The sequence below is a fragment of the Nicrophorus vespilloides genome, unplaced genomic scaffold, assembly GCF_001412225.1.
Source record: "Nicrophorus vespilloides isolate i.1.1-1 unplaced genomic scaffold, Nicve_v1.0, whole genome shotgun sequence".
Classification (NCBI taxonomy): domain Eukaryota; kingdom Metazoa; phylum Arthropoda; class Insecta; order Coleoptera; family Silphidae; genus Nicrophorus; species Nicrophorus vespilloides.
This window is the reverse complement of record NW_017096981.1, coordinates 27,347-42,731: the sequence shown is the minus strand read 5'-3', so window position 1 is coordinate 42,731 and position 15,385 is coordinate 27,347. Positions and strand designations below refer to the sequence as shown.

The following is a 15,385-nucleotide window of genomic DNA, read 5'->3' as shown; positions in this document are numbered from 1 at the left end:
AATCATTTGGCGCCTCCCATTTCATAAAAGGAACGCGTATTACAGCAATATGGATAAGAGCATAGGAATGTATATATTATATATATTTATATATATATTTTATATATATATGTATATATATTTTACATACTTTTGAGGGAGTCGTAGTAACATCAAGTTTGAAAACCACTGACGTAAATGATTCCAAATATAAGAGCATTCATTGTCCGATTAATTATGCGCTAATAGAACATCTTCAATTGGATTATTTTTTAAGTTGAATCCCATTTAACATTTGAAATTTATTAGTAAACTACGCTATATCAACAGACACAAAATCATTCTTTCTTTGTGATTAATGATTTCAACATATATATTTTTTTTTAACAGATACGAACTTTGTCATGATATAAATTAACAGATTGATCTAAAAAATACATTTAAATCACTTATTATTGTATATTAATTGCGTGTAACTAATCCAAGACATCATCAGATTAAGTTGTACATGCACTCAATCTGTTAGAATCCTAGATGATAAATTATCTCAAATGTAATTAACGAAATCGATCTCAACAAAAGCATCATCTAGAAATAGCATCGTAAGTGGAAACGCCAGGTCTTTAAACGATTCTTATCGATTAATAATGTAACGATTCGTAGTATAAAAAATATTGTATTTTCAATCCAAGTACAAGCTAAACAATATGTCTGAGTTTAGATTGATTTTTCGTAGTATTTTTCAATCGGAGATATTATTTTATAGGGAGGGTCGTCTTTGTTTGCTGATAGACTGTGTACTGAAGCCGACTAAATTAGGGCGCGATTCTAAATTTAGCTATACTTTTATGTTGGTATATCGTCTTGGATGTTTTTATGTTTCTCATCATTACATTATTTAATATCATTAGTTTAATTGTAATTAGATGTAGATAATCAGAGATAATTGTAAGTAAAGGCCAATCAAGCTATAGTAGTCATGGAGATTATGCATACTTCATAATGAATATGGGGGAATATGGGTAATATTATAATAATGAGATGTTAAGACTTGTTTTTTCATTTTTGCAGAAGAAGTTATTTTTGTAGATTTATTTGATGACCAGAATACAAACACATGCTATGATGATGGATTAACGAATGTTTGGGACGTTGGTTTTATGTTGTAGTGTCCGCAGCACGGGGAGCAGTACATCATGTACTCCCCGATGCAGAATGCTATGCTATGCGTGAATTGCTTCCGTGATACACCTAACGAAGTGCGAGCCCAATGCGTGGACATCGAGACGGCTCATACCCAAGCTGCGAAACGTCTGGAGCGTGGTCAAAACGCTATAATGGATCTGCAGACTTCGGTGAGGGACGGCATCATCGCACTCAAAGGTTTAATGGATGAGCTGAGGAAGAACATGGATGCAGAGAAGCATACGATCAACACTTTCTGCCAGGGTATGCAAGAAGCTATGGCCAAGACGCACGCCGCTATGATCATGGAGGTGCAGAGACAGTACGAGAGCAAAGACAGGGTGTACAGAAGTCAACTTGTTGTACTAGGTAATTATTAAATTATTAATTATACGCTCTTGCGTTTCGTAATTGTATCGAACAAACGCTGATTGATATAGGAACTGTGATGCCGGTGCTGCAATTGCATTTGGTCTTATGCACGACATTCACTTCGGCTGCTAATAAGTATCAGTTTTTGGAGTTATGTCCATCTCTGATTGAACGTCTGTCCGCCGTTGGACAGCTGAGCCAACCCGTTAGGTGAGTGGTAGCATCAAGACATCTTTAATTTACTATTATTCTACTTTATTGTTCTGCTTAGATCTTTACAATCTTCATCAATCAAAACTAATTACCGAAGCGAATTTGCGCAATCGCTCGAACCGTGGATCGGACAAACCGCTGTCAGCCAACATCTTGCTGAACTTGCAGGTAATTCGAAAATATATGAAAGTATTGCAATTCCGTGCTCAACAATACACATATTTCGCTGTTCATTTTCTAATTTTCATATTTGCAATTTAATTTAAATTTATGCCAAAATCGACGAGTAAAAAGCAACTTTTCCGAATTTGACGAGTATCTCTAATATAATATATGTACACCGAATTGTAAAGTTATTCTTTAGCCGATTTATAGATTTTTTCAGTAAAAATGTCTTTGCTATCACTATTAACGCTTTTGAAAGTAGTTTAATTTTATTTCCTACATTTTCTTGAAACTTCAGCTAGTTATGAAAGACAGCCGTTTTCTAAATTAAAATCATCATTTTAATTTGTCCAAGAAATGAATCATTAATATATTTTTGTCCCTTATTACAATTTCTATATTTATAATTCTGTTTGTTAATGTTATAATTGTGTTTTAGGATCATCAAGTGCAAGGGTGTACGAAAGTGCACCGCCTCCAACAAAGAAACAGCAAAACGTTCTGAAATCGAAACTGCTGGACTCTGATACATCATTCGCGTCCCACTGCCGTTCATTTGAGTCGCAGATCAGAGATCTGAACCAGCAATTCAATTCCGTTAAAGACAAGGTCAGTGAATTGCATAAAGATATCACGGCAATTCGTAAAGCTCAAAATCCACCGCTAGCAACTCGCTACGAAATGTTAAGTATTGATTGTAATATGTTGGATCAGAGTTTGGAAAGGCAACAACAGGAATTGGATCGTATGGCCTCGATTTTTGATAAATCCTGGGACGAACAGCTCTGGCGTTTGAGAGTCGAGCAAGAAGTGTTCAGTTGCCAGAGGGCCGATGTGATGACGCTTCGAAACGAACTGAAGCATCTGAATAACGTTGCTCAGCAGTTGGAACCGTACATAAGGACATTAACGCCAGCGCAGACCTCGCAGAGCGAGCAAGCTGCTGAGCAAGCTCAGCATCTGCAGAACATCTTGGAGCACATCGGGAGGCTACAAACGGAAACGGGTAAAATACCGCGCTCGAGGAGTAGACTGCTCGGACAGCTCATCGAGAAGGTGAGACCGAATCAACCGGATAGAGAGCGCAGCAAGTCCACGTCGCAGGTGGAGAAGTCCGCGACGACGACGCCCTCAAAGCCGAAGAAGTTCTCGCCGCAACAGCTGAACATCGATCGGCTGGAGTCACATATCAAAGAAAAGATACACGACATCATGTGCAGACGTCAGTCGCAACCTCAGCAGCAGCACCAGCAGCAGCAGGAAAAGCAGTCTTCATCCAAGTCCGATACCGAGATAGATCCGCGCAAGTTGAGCAAGAGCGATCTTGAGCAAATCGCCAAACTGGGGCAGAAACACCACAGGATTACGTACAAGAAGATAGGCAAAAGCTGTGATAAAATCAATTGTACGCAGGAGGGCAAGAAGTGTGACTACCAGAGGATGCCCACGGAGGGCTCAAAAAACGTGAAGGCGCTGGTGCACGAGACGCGGTCCAGTCCCAGCAGTCCCAAGTGCCGCAACAAATCCAAACTGCAGTCGCAATCCAAGCAGAGAAAAGCGACGAAGGTGTATCCTTACAGCGACGGCGAAGATAACGTTTTCTATTCTCTGCACGATTCCGCCGATTCGCTCAGCACTTCCAGCAGACGCTCAAGTTACGATGGTACTGATAAAACGCTGGTGGTTGTCATAAATCGGAGGAATAAAAACCAAACTTTAGCGCAGAAGCAACGCAGCTGGGAGACGTTCCCACCGAAGAGACGGCACCACGCCTGTCCGAAACTGTCCGCGCCGGATCCGGTTCCCATACGGAAAGCCGATAGTTTCGAAGGGCACGAAGAGGCCGTCAAAAGCTTGGTCGCTGCCGTCCAAGAAACCAGACGCAAACCAAAAACAAACTAAACATTTCTTCAGTTACAGCCAGAATTTAGCGAATTCAACCAAAATTCAATTTCAGTTCATGAATAACATTGATTAATTACTTTTCTTTATATTTATTTCCAGTATATTGGATTTATTAAATAAATTCAATTACAATTGAATGAAATTAACGTGATAAATATTATCACGACATTAAATGGTAGCAATTACTTAATAATGCATAAAATGCTAAAAGAAGGTGTCATAATATGAAGAATGAAAAAAAAATAATACATTTCTGCCTAAATTATTGACAATATCTTTTAACTTTTTTTTTATTCATATACGAAAAGCGAATTTCAGTCTCAGAATTTATTAATAAAAAATAATCAAAATTACCTTTTTGGACTGAGTCATAAATATATATAAATATAGTAATGAAAGTGTTAAAACACCAACGAATCATATATTAATTGATTTCTATAATATAATACACTAAATATAATAAAAAGTAGATCTTTTTATTAGATTTTAAACTGAAGTGCAAAAAGCGAAAGGCGCCGAAAGACGTTCTTTTCGCTGCTAATGAAATATCTGCCAACATTTTCTTTTTTTAGAAAAATTTATTTATATTGACGTTTTTGTTTTAAGACGATTTATAAGATATATATTTGTTATTTGTAAGACATTTTTAACATAAACGAAGGGAAAGAAAAAACAGTTAAACTTTATTGAAACGATAGTTATTAGTCATTGATTTTACAAACGTATATTAAAAAATATAAATATATTGCACAAAATTCAATGATGACGAGGAAAAACGTACATATTCAACACGCATAAATAGTTCAATTAATGTTAACCGAATGAATGTATATTCAAATAGGAAATCCAATTTACAGATGTAATTCTTGTTAAATGTTGATACAAATAAAATTTCAGAGTTAAACAATGTCGCAGTTATTTTATTTGTTTAAAAACAATATGAAAACTGCAAATTTAGTGTTGTGAAAGCATTCGATTGGTGATTCTATTGTTGTAAGTAAAGTTGCCTGTATTACATCATATTTAATGGAAGATATTTTTCCAATTTATATTCTATACATTAAACCGTATTTCTATTGATTCTCTTATTCGTTTTTTTACATATAATAATTAACTGTGAGAAGAAATGCGAGTACACATTTCAGGTTTGGGATACACTGCATTAAAAAAAAAAACGCGCATGCGATCAAATGTGGGGTTGTTTTCTTTTGTTATTTTTCATCAAAACAATTGCTTCTGACATGTTGGAAAATGGTAAAACGATCTGCATTTACTTCAGTCTAAATATTTTGTCTATATACAATTATTAAATGTATTTGTTAAAGTAAAATTAAAGCCATTATAGGAATGTTTAAATCTCTTTTAATATTAACTTATTTATCTTAATCTTAATAGGTATTGGCTTGTAATTATCTTATTGGAATGCTGTTAGGATTGACGTAAGTGTCTGGGAAGAGAAATCTTGCAACATTCAAGTATGCCTTTCACGCCAGACACAATAGCTGCTGAACAGGTCCAAGAGAGGCTGAAAAGTCTCTTCGATTTGGTCCAAGAGATACAGAAGAGACGAACACAATGTGAGACTGGAATTAATTCAATATACAAACATCAGACCAGCCCTGATGAAGAGAAATCTTCCCAATATCAGGTATCTTAATATTCTACATTTCAACTAATTAATCAACTAGTAATCTCTTTTATTATTTAAACAGTAGTTACAATAAACGTTTCATTTTAAATTTATTATTTGTGTTCTGTATTCGTTCTTCCTGAAAAACTTTTCTTGCGTGAAAAACTTTCTACTTAATCATATTATTATGATTTAATGTATTATGTCAAAAAAAAATGTTTAACTATGCTTATGATTAGTCTTTTTTACATCACAGTCACACAAAAAGTTGTAGCATGTGCCAAATATGTAGCAGTAGCCTCTTAGAAGTTTCTCCCTCATCTTCTGCTCTTCATCAATGAGTGATTTCGTTCCCTCCACATTCAAGTCTACCTGAAAATGCTTGAAGTCAAAATATTATTAACATATTGAGTACTATCGTACTTACCAAGCTACCAATTATGAAAAAGATAAATACGTATGCAAATACTTTCATTGTGATTAGTCACAACTTTTCTTACTTATAAACCTTTCAAATGAACTGCTTTACTTGTCAAACAACTTGGGCTCTTGATTATAATTATTGCTTTCTCAGAATAAGTCAATAGAGATTGTAATGATGGCTTTTTCAGACGAAATTGAAAACGCTATACAAAACTGCTGTTAATCATGCAGAGCAAGAGGAGGAGATGCTCAGGGAAGCGTTGAATAAAATCACTGAAATCAGGAACATCAAAAATGAGCGACGCATTCAAGCGAGACAAGCTGGAAATAAGGAGAGTATAAGACCTGGTATCTGCATGAAGATGCTGAAGAATAACGCTCAGACTATGCCACTGTTCGTGGGTAAAATTGGTGAGAAACCGCCTCCTCTGTGCGGTGCAATAGCCGCAGATCCTGCATATCATGCCAAGGTATTTAACTTTTTTTTTTAAATCAAAACTTGTTAACATTCTTGTATTGATCCTTGAGGTTGGTGATATGGTTGTAAGTTGGGTGGAGGTTGCTGACGACGGCGTCAATTGGATACTTTCGGAAGTCGTCAGCTTCAATGCAAGCACCACCAAATATGAGGTAGATGATATCATTGAAGAGCGCAATCAGATCAAGAGACACGTGGTGGCAAAGAAGTTTGTTGTACCACTTCCACTGATGAGAGCCAATCCTGAAACAGATCCAGAAGCGCTCTTTCCGCAAGGAACGTTAGGTAGTACCTAATCTAATTGATTAACATTAGCTTTAACAGTTGGTTAACAATAATATATGCAACTAAATATACATTATAAATTATTGATGATTTCAGTTATGGCACTGTATCCTCAAACGACTTGCTTTTATAAAGCGATAATCAATAAATGTCCAGCAACGCATATGGATGAATACGAGGTTCTTTTCGAGGATACGAAATACGAGGAAGGATACAGTCCTCCGTACTTAGTGGCCCAAAGATACGTAATTTCAGGACAAGTTAAACAGCCTATTTCCATAATTCCATAAAACTAAATTATCTTTTTAGGATTACTGTTGTAGCTGCAAGATGTTACAAGTTGTATTATGAATCCAATATAATTCAGTGAGCAGATACATATACACATTCACGCCATATCCATTTTATGCTTTTCTAGGATTGAAGGATTTTGTTTTACATAAATATTTATCTCAATTAAACGTATATTCAAATTCATTAGCTTCTTAATTATTAGTTAATAACATCAATTCAAAAGTTCTTGAGATTTTAATAATACTTTTATATCTGGTTATTCGTTAATAATAATCTTAAATCACCAAATAAGAACTAGGTAAAACTTATTTTTTTTTAAGAATTTCTTTGTAATTCCAAAATTTGGCAAATCCACTTGCTTCAAACTTGATTTTAGATACCAAATTTTCCTTTACTTCAATCAATTCTTCTTGGAACGTCAAATCAATATCGTTTTGTAATCCAAAGCTGGAAATCTAAATTTTCGAAATGTTTGTGTCCCTGCAGAGTTCAATCTCATCGGCGTTAATATCTTTTTCAACAACAGACAGTTTCATTAAATTTTCTAAATATCTAAAAACGTTTCGATTTAAAGCAGAAATAAATATACATAACTGATCAAACTTCAATGAGATTCCTTGTAGTAAATTATATTGTTCCTAGTATCCCATTTTTTTATGAATATACCAATCATTTGCAATACTACTTAACACTCCTACGTAAACAGTTATAATATGATGTTATTTGATCAGAAACCTCAACTCCTTTTATTTGAATTTTATAATAAAAAAAGTTTTCCGCTGCCGCCATCAATTATATACAAATATATTTGTTGCTTGTTGTTAACAAGGAAACTGGCCTTTTATCAGTTCATTTTCGGTTCCTCAAGCTTAAAATGGTTCCTCGTTTTTTTGTTTATGTTTCGCTTGTATAAAAATCTATCATGACAATGCCCTATGTTTATAATTTCAGCATTTTTCCACCACTGGGAAAAAATATTTTTTTTTATAATTTAATGCCATATTTGTGTCGTTTTCCAGGAATCTGTCGAAAACTCAGGCCTTGTTATCATACTTTTGTTGTGTCTAACCACTAAGTTTGGGTACCACTGAGGACTATTATAGGTCATTAACAGAATCAATATGCAAAATAGACAAATCCCAATGAAGGCAGAGACCGTTTGTAACGTTTCTTCGTATTTTCAACTGATAAGACCAAACTGCAGAATAGACAGATCCCACGGAGAACAGTAGCCTGAAGCGGAGCGCCTTCTCAAAATCTTACTCCTAAAACTCCCATCCTGTCCGTATTAATAAGAAATAACTTTGCAAGTACAATAAGTATTTAGAAGTAATCTCAGTAAAACCTTTAAAGATGAACATAGTCTTATAGGAATCTGAGCATAGTCACAGATCGACCAAGTAACGAATAAAGTTATGTAAAACCAAACGAATTTCATTGAATTCCCAACAACTGAGACTACAACAGACAATATTCCACTGTGTCCAGAATTCCATCCTTGGAACATAACACTTTCGTCTATCACAATATATTTTCCTGGTTTAACAACACTTTTAAATCTATTGATAATTTCGTCTAAAACAAACTATTCTCATTTATGGCGGTGTTATTGTCGGTGAAATGAAGATATTTTAAAATATTCAAAAAACGATCTCGTTTCATAGCCATTTTTATGCATAAGTTGGTGTACATATATTATTTGATCAATATAGTTAAATTCTATTTTTTTTTTTCAATTTCCGCTATACTGACGGGTTTCCAAGACTTCTGATGTTCTCTAGTGTTAAATTTTGATCCATCGTTACTTCCTTACTTTATTAGTTTCATCATAATAAAATTTGCAAATTGTAAAGAAAAAATGGATCATTGCAATATAATATTCATTCTCTATTGTAAGAATTTCTTCTAAATGGTTATTTGAATCATCCATAGATAATTCAACATCATCTTCGGTGCACCAACATTCATCTCATCTGAAGAGAACGAATGACAACGAGATCGTTGTTGTTGGATTCTTCCGAAGAACTATCATTTTCAGTATAATTCATATTTATTAACAAAATAGATATGTATTTCCAGCTGAAACACCCCTTTGAAATGTAGGAGTTATTTGTGCTGGATGTATATTTCAAGTAATTTCATGATGCGAATATATTCGTCATTTTACTAAAAGGTTAAGAACCACTGATCAAATATATTCTGGAGGGAGCAAACAAGGGTAGACAGTTAACTTTTGACTTACACTATTTAGAGGACTTTAATTAACCAACGTTAAGTCAAGCCCATAATGTCCTAAATCCGACTCTGGAAGAATAAAAATGAATAATATATCAAGACTAATGTTATGAATGATATCAATTCATAACTTATTTTTTATTTCATGTGATTCATAGACGATTTGCTATTGAAAGTATTATAAAAATAAAGTACTATTATTATTTTATTTTGTTTTGAAATTATTAATTGATTCGATTTTAGCAATTTTCTATTTATTCAAAATGTAATTATTCAACCTAAAGAAAGTTTGAGAAACACAGGTGAACAACCATGACATATTTTCGGTTTTATGCGCATGCGCATATTCACGTAAAGTTCAGTTTTTGACGTACTGTCAATACTATATTGTTAGTAAACAAACTTAAGTTTAGTCAGCTAGTGTAAGGTTAGTTTCGGTTATTTCAATGTTTTTACATTTACTAAATTTTCGTGTTAAGCCTACGAATCTTCGTGATATTGTAAGAGCATACAAATCTTTAGAAATATTAACTTATTAATCTCTATTTCGATAGGCTCTGATTTTAATCGTTTCACTGTCTTGGTGGAATGCAATTAGGATTGGCAGGAGTTTAGGAAAAGAGGAATCCTGCGATATTTAAATATGCCTTTTACACCAGATACAATAGCCGCTGAGCAGGTGCAGGAAAGGCTGAAGTGTCTTTTCGATTTAGTCCAAGGGATAGAAAAGAAAAGAAACCAATGCGAGACCGGCATTAATTCTATATATAAACATCAGACAAGTTCCGATGAAGAGAAATCTTCACAATACCAGGTAATACAATTATTTAATTATTATTATTAAGTTAAAAATTAAAAATTACTTCATTTACAGACAAAATTGAAAACGTTATACAAAGCAGCCATAAATCATGCAGAGCAACAAGAGGAAATGTTGAGGGAAGCATTGAACAAAATCACGGAGATAAGGAACATAAAAAATGAGCGTCGCATTCAAGCGAGACAAACTGGAAATAAGGAGAGCATAAGGCCTGGGATTTGGATGAAAATGCTGAAGAATAACGCCCAGACGATGCCCCTGTTTGTGGGTAAAATTGGTGAAAAACCACCACCGTTATGTGGTGCAACTCCAGCAGAAGCTGGATACCATGCGAAGGTAATTTATAATTAAACGTTTGTAATCATCGAATTTCATTTAACTATTCATTTAAGGTTGGTGATATGGTTGCCAGTTGGGTGGAAGTTGCTGGGGATGGCGTTAATTTGATACTGGCAGAAGTTGTCACTTTCAATCCAAGCACCAACAAATACGAAGTGGATGATATCATTGAAGAACGAAACCAGATCAAGAGGCATGTGGTAGCAAAGAAGTTTGTCATCCCTTTACCGCTAATGAGAGCAAATCCGGAAACCGATCAAGAAGCTCTATTTCCACAAGGAACAATAGGTAAACAGGATTGCAACATAATACAATTTATTAACAATGATTATAATTTCAGTTATGGCACTGTATCCGCAAACGACTTGCTTTTATAAAGCGATAATCAATAAATGCCCGGCGACGCATGTGGATGAATACGAGGTTCTCTTCGAGGATACGAAATACGAGGAAGGATACAGTCCTCCGTACTTAGTTGCCCAAAGATACGTAATTTCAGGACAAGTTAAACAGCAGCAAGCGGGCATATCAGAAACACACCGCAATAGGAAAACCATTTCAACAATTCCTCACAACTGAAACATAATTATATATTCTTGTACAACACCAATAATGCCTTATAGAAAGAAAAAAAGCGAATTTATTTATATTTTCAGGTTTAGTTGTAGGGTTTTTATTAGTTTTTGTATAAATCAATATAATCGTATTATTTAGTTTTGATGAATTTATTATTAGTATTTAAATATAAACATAATTGATTAGTTTTTAATTATGTTTAAACACACACAGGGTAGCCAAAATAAAATTTCAAAAAAATAATCAACCCTATTAGTTTTTGGTGATTTGTTTTTATTATTGTTTTGTGATCATATTTAAAGCAATGCTTATTTTTTGAATTATTTCGCACACGGATTTCCGGTGTTAAAAAATAAGATGGCGCATCCTGTATGTAATTAATATTGAAAATTCTGATGTAATGAGAAATAAACTGTTTGAAAGCTTAGAAGTTGAAATATTCTTCGGCAAGGGCTATCGATTGATGCGCTAGTACATGTTTCTTTTTTTTGGTTTCACTGTTGGTGATTTTGTTTTTAAAACTTTAATACCACTACCGCGTCTCGTAACAAACTTCAGGTCGGTGGTCCCCACCACCGCCGCCAACAAACGCTTTCGATAAAAACACCGGCTGCTTTCTAGCGTCAGTGTCCTCAATTTTGTAGCACGTTTTTCAAATAGTTGTATTAATTTGTGTTCCGTTTTTGGTAAGTGATTTGCTTTATTATTTTTTTTTTCGTACGACAATTGCTCCCCCCGATACGTCAAAGGGGTCCGCGCCCTTCGCGTTCGATCTGCGCCGTGGTTGCGTCCAATTCGCGGATCCCAGATTCAAGTCAGTCGATGGTGATAGTTTTCGCCACCATCGAGCGTGGCCAGACGAATGCACCTTTAACCTCATTCCCTCCCTATTCGCTGCGGGCAGAAAGAAAACCAACGGAAAAAACACGGTTGACGTGTGTGACCATCATCATTTTATTTATTCGCGGCGTCGGTCGTAGCGTCACTTTCTGCAAATGGCCCTTTTCGTAAACCGTAGGTTTGTTACTAGTTCATTATTAATATTAATATTATTGCTTTAGACTGCACAGTTTACTTGTAGAAATGGTTTTAATGGGAGTTGCACAGTCTGTAATCTGAAACAAAATCAATGATCATTTTACACACAGGGGCAGACCTAACACAGCCAACTCTGCATGTCTGCTCTGCCTTCGCCGATGTCGGCATTCCATTTTTGTATGCTATATATCTCGAACCATTATGGCCTGGATATAATCTAAGCATAAATTACAATTAATTAATCACATTATAAGGCAATTTTTTTTATATACTTATTAATATAGTCTACTATTAGTAGTACTGTTGATATGATTTTGAAGACAAATATAGCAACTGAAACCGATTGAAATTGTAAAAAAAAATTCTTTAAAATTTCGTTTGTTTTTTTTATTACCGTTTTGGCAGTATAAAAAAAAAGAAGATCAATTCGAAAAGCTAAAGCAATATTGATTAGGTAGTTAATTTTATCTGTACACATTCCTTGTTTAAGGTGATGGCAGATAATGAGGATTTGGGTCTAGGTTCTGAGGATCAATTGGACTCTCTGGACGACACGAACGGAATCAACGACGACGCTTTGCTGAACGACACCGACGGCGATGGCGCCGGTGGCGATGATCCAGAATTAGAGGCGATCAAAGCTCGCGTGCGGGAGATGGAAGAGGAAGCCGAAAAGTTGAAACAATTGCAAACCGAAGTTGATAAACAAATGAACATGGGTAGCCCACCGGGTTTAAGTGAGTATTTCGTTTAAAGTTTTCTTTAGTCGGTTTTGATTTAATTTATTTTGCTCCCCCATTATAGCTAGTCCCTTGAATATGTCTTTCGAGGAGAAGATGGAAGTGGACAACCGAAGTATCTATGTGGGAAACGTTGATTACGGGGCAACAGCGGAGGAACTGGAGAACCACTTCCACGGTTGCGGCTCCATCAATCGCGTTACCATCTTGTGCAACAAGTTCGATGGACACCCGAAGGGATTCGCCTACATCGAGTTCGGTGATAGGGACTCTGTTCTGACTGCGATGGCGATGGACGATTCGTTGTTCCGCGGCAGACAAATCAAGGTATAAATTAACTAATGAAGACATTAACGTGACATGATATTAATGTTTGTTTGTTTGTTGTTGTTGTTGTAATTTGTAGGTGATGCCGAAACGGACAAACAGACCTGGTATGTCCACGACGAACCGTCCTCCGCGCGGTCGCGGCACGTTCCGTGGAGCCAGAGGTACAATGCGAGGTATCTACCCCGGATTCAGGCCTTTACGCCGACCAAGGTTAGTCTGAAACGAATTTATTTCCGTAATTTCATTTGATTGCCTCTAGTTGGTAGGTCTGGCCGCATCAGCCGAATTAATTTTTAACTCTTGTATACATCAAAGTACAGTTATTGATTTCTTCATTTGATTCAATTACCGAAACATAGCCATGCTCTAAGAAGCCTCGAATATTCAGAGAGGTCTTGCCTGGACTGGATTGTTTCTTGTTCTCTCTTTTTTTTTGTTTTACGATAATCTGTGTTGGTAGCATTAATTCTCTCTTTTTTTTTTTGGCATACGAAAAGTGTGCCAGGAAAAGAAACATATATACTGTACATATTTTTATGGCTTTTAAAAACTGTTTCTCTTGAATAGCCTTTGTATCTTTTATCTATTGAAGAAAAATCTTTGAAAAAAAAAAAAACAAATATAATAATAGAAACAATGTTCTCTAATAAATATTAACCATAATTTATCAACTGGCTTTTATTTATAGATGTGTATATATATATGCAAATTTGAATATACGTATGCATATTTGTGTTTATATAAAGTATATACATATTATTATTATTATAACTTTTATATTTTCTTTTCTATCATTTATTATTTATTTTTATATACGTATATTTCTATGGTTTCGTATTTTCGTTTTGTTATTTGTGTGGAAGGAGTTGAGACTTTTAGGTAGTTCTTACAACCCCCACACGAAGCCCAAAAATTATTGTATGGGTACAATTGTGTGATTCTAGAAGTTATGCTCGCAGGGGTGCCTATTATGCCCCTTACTGATAGTTGGAGTGTTCCTGGAGCCGCCCTCCTCCTCCGCCCTCGTCCATCTTCTACCCCCCGCACGAACCATTGCCGCCGCCGCCGCAGCGAAAGCAGCAGCAGCAGCCGCCGCCGCCGCCTCATCACCCAAAACATCGTAGGATCCACGCCAAGTCCAGCCGCTGTCAACTTCAGTCCATTGCTCTGTGCTCGGGGAGGGTCTGCGCCAGTGCAGGTTTTTATGCCTTTCACTGTTTATTTTTTACACACAACTTCTCATTAACTTTAAAGAAACAAAAAAACAAAAAAAGAGTAACAATACTTCAACAACAACAGCAACAACAACAAAAAAGAAACTTCAACGCCAAAAAAAAACATAGTGGAAACAAAAAGAACATGGACAAAAAAAATGTAGTCTCTAAGAAAACAAGTTGATTGTATACAGAAAAAAAAAAGGAGTAATTTTTTTATTTTGGTTTAGTACAACTGCATGACTTGATGAAAGATGAGATGAGAACGAGCGTGAGCATAGTTTTGTTTGTTTCAGTTGTTTTGTCTTCTAGGGTTCACATATATATATATATTAACTTATATAAAAAAAAAGCAAAAACGCAAAAAAAAACAACAATTGGTTTATTTATATTTGATGCAATTTGTTTTGTTTTTCTCTAATTATTATTTTTTTTTTCTATTTCTGGGGGATAACATTTTCTTTTAATATTTTGTCTATTTTTGATTTATAATGTTGATGAGATTGCAGGTACCTCCACTTTCAACTCAATTGAAGGGTTCAACCATTTCATTTCGTTTATTTCGCATTTGTTTTTATAGTTTTCTCTTACGTTTTTATTTGATTTATCTTCTATTATTTTCTTTTTTTTTTTTGACAAAACAAGACACAGAAAAAAAATATATAGCAAACCAGAAACATCCAAGTATTTATATATATATAAATATATATATTAAGCATTATTAATGTTATTATAAATAACAGTAGAAAAATAACTATAAAAAATAGTAAAAAGAAAAGCAGATTAACTAAAACAAAAAGAAAGTTTTTTGCGGGGCTTACGAAAACACACAGAAAAAAAAACAGAATTAGATTTTTTTTTTTCGTTTAAATCGGTAAACTATTTTTTTTAAAAAAAAAAAGACAGCAACATTTAAAAGATATTTTAAAAAGGAAAAATAGATATAATTAATAATAACGTTTTAAGAAATAAAGTTGGTTTGTAAAATATTGGCTTTTTATTTATCTGGGATGTGTGTGAACTCTTCCTTTTCTGGTTGGTATTCGTCCTTAGATTCTTATTATTATTATTATTAGTTATTGCATCAAATGAGAATTTATTTCAAGTTCACTTTTATTTTTTCTTTTCAAGTATTTAAACGAAATGTATATGGATTGTTGTAAT

General features: G+C 34.6%; 3 protein-coding genes across 12 annotated transcripts; all 3 read left to right on the top strand.

Annotated features, from left to right (window-relative positions):
- The first annotated feature begins 1,124 nt into the window (after positions 1-1,124).
- Positions 1,125-3,860, top strand: LOC108558626 (RING finger protein 207-like). Its single transcript, XM_017915597.1, has 4 exons — positions 1,125-1,533; positions 1,605-1,746; positions 1,808-1,917; positions 2,354-3,860. The coding sequence occupies exons 1-4, from the start codon at positions 1,176-1,178 to the stop codon at positions 3,814-3,816; spliced, it is 2,073 nt and encodes a 690-aa protein (XP_017771086.1). The 5' UTR covers positions 1,125-1,175; the 3' UTR covers positions 3,817-3,860.
- A 1,121-nt stretch (positions 3,861-4,981) lies between these two features.
- Positions 4,982-10,981, top strand: LOC108558630 (SAGA-associated factor 29). Of its 4 annotated transcripts, none has more exons than XM_017915610.1 (5): positions 4,982-5,073; positions 5,252-5,467; positions 6,061-6,342; positions 6,401-6,635; positions 10,664-10,981. In XM_017915610.1, the coding sequence occupies exons 2-5, from the start codon at positions 5,297-5,299 to the stop codon at positions 10,900-10,902; spliced, it is 927 nt and encodes a 308-aa protein (XP_017771099.1). In that variant the 5' UTR covers positions 4,982-5,073; positions 5,252-5,296; the 3' UTR covers positions 10,903-10,981. The 4 variants fall into 4 exon arrangements, with proteins under 4 accessions (XP_017771099.1, XP_017771097.1, XP_017771096.1 ...); XM_017915608.1 differs by having other exon boundaries at positions 4,995-5,073; positions 5,215-5,467; positions 10,664-10,980; XM_017915607.1 differs by lacking the exons at positions 4,982-5,073; positions 5,252-5,467; positions 6,061-6,342; positions 6,401-6,635 and adding exons at positions 9,514-9,591; positions 9,719-9,978; positions 10,039-10,320; positions 10,377-10,611 and having other exon boundaries at positions 10,664-10,980.
- A 449-nt stretch (positions 10,982-11,430) lies between these two features.
- On the top strand, positions 11,431-14,296 carry LOC108558628 (polyadenylate-binding protein 2-B-like). Of its 7 annotated transcripts, none has more exons than XM_017915603.1 (5): positions 11,431-11,585; positions 12,428-12,674; positions 12,742-13,004; positions 13,084-13,217; positions 13,967-14,296. In XM_017915603.1, the coding sequence occupies exons 2-5, from the start codon at positions 12,431-12,433 to the stop codon at positions 13,989-13,991; spliced, it is 666 nt and encodes a 221-aa protein (XP_017771092.1). In that variant the 5' UTR covers positions 11,431-11,585; positions 12,428-12,430; the 3' UTR covers positions 13,992-14,296. The 7 variants fall into 7 exon arrangements, with proteins under 7 accessions (XP_017771092.1, XP_017771088.1, XP_017771093.1 ...); XM_017915599.1 differs by having other exon boundaries at positions 11,432-11,585; positions 13,952-14,295; XM_017915604.1 differs by lacking the exon at positions 13,967-14,296 and adding an exon at positions 13,267-13,517 and having other exon boundaries at positions 11,432-11,585.
- Positions 14,297-15,385: the final 1,089 nt, after the last annotated feature.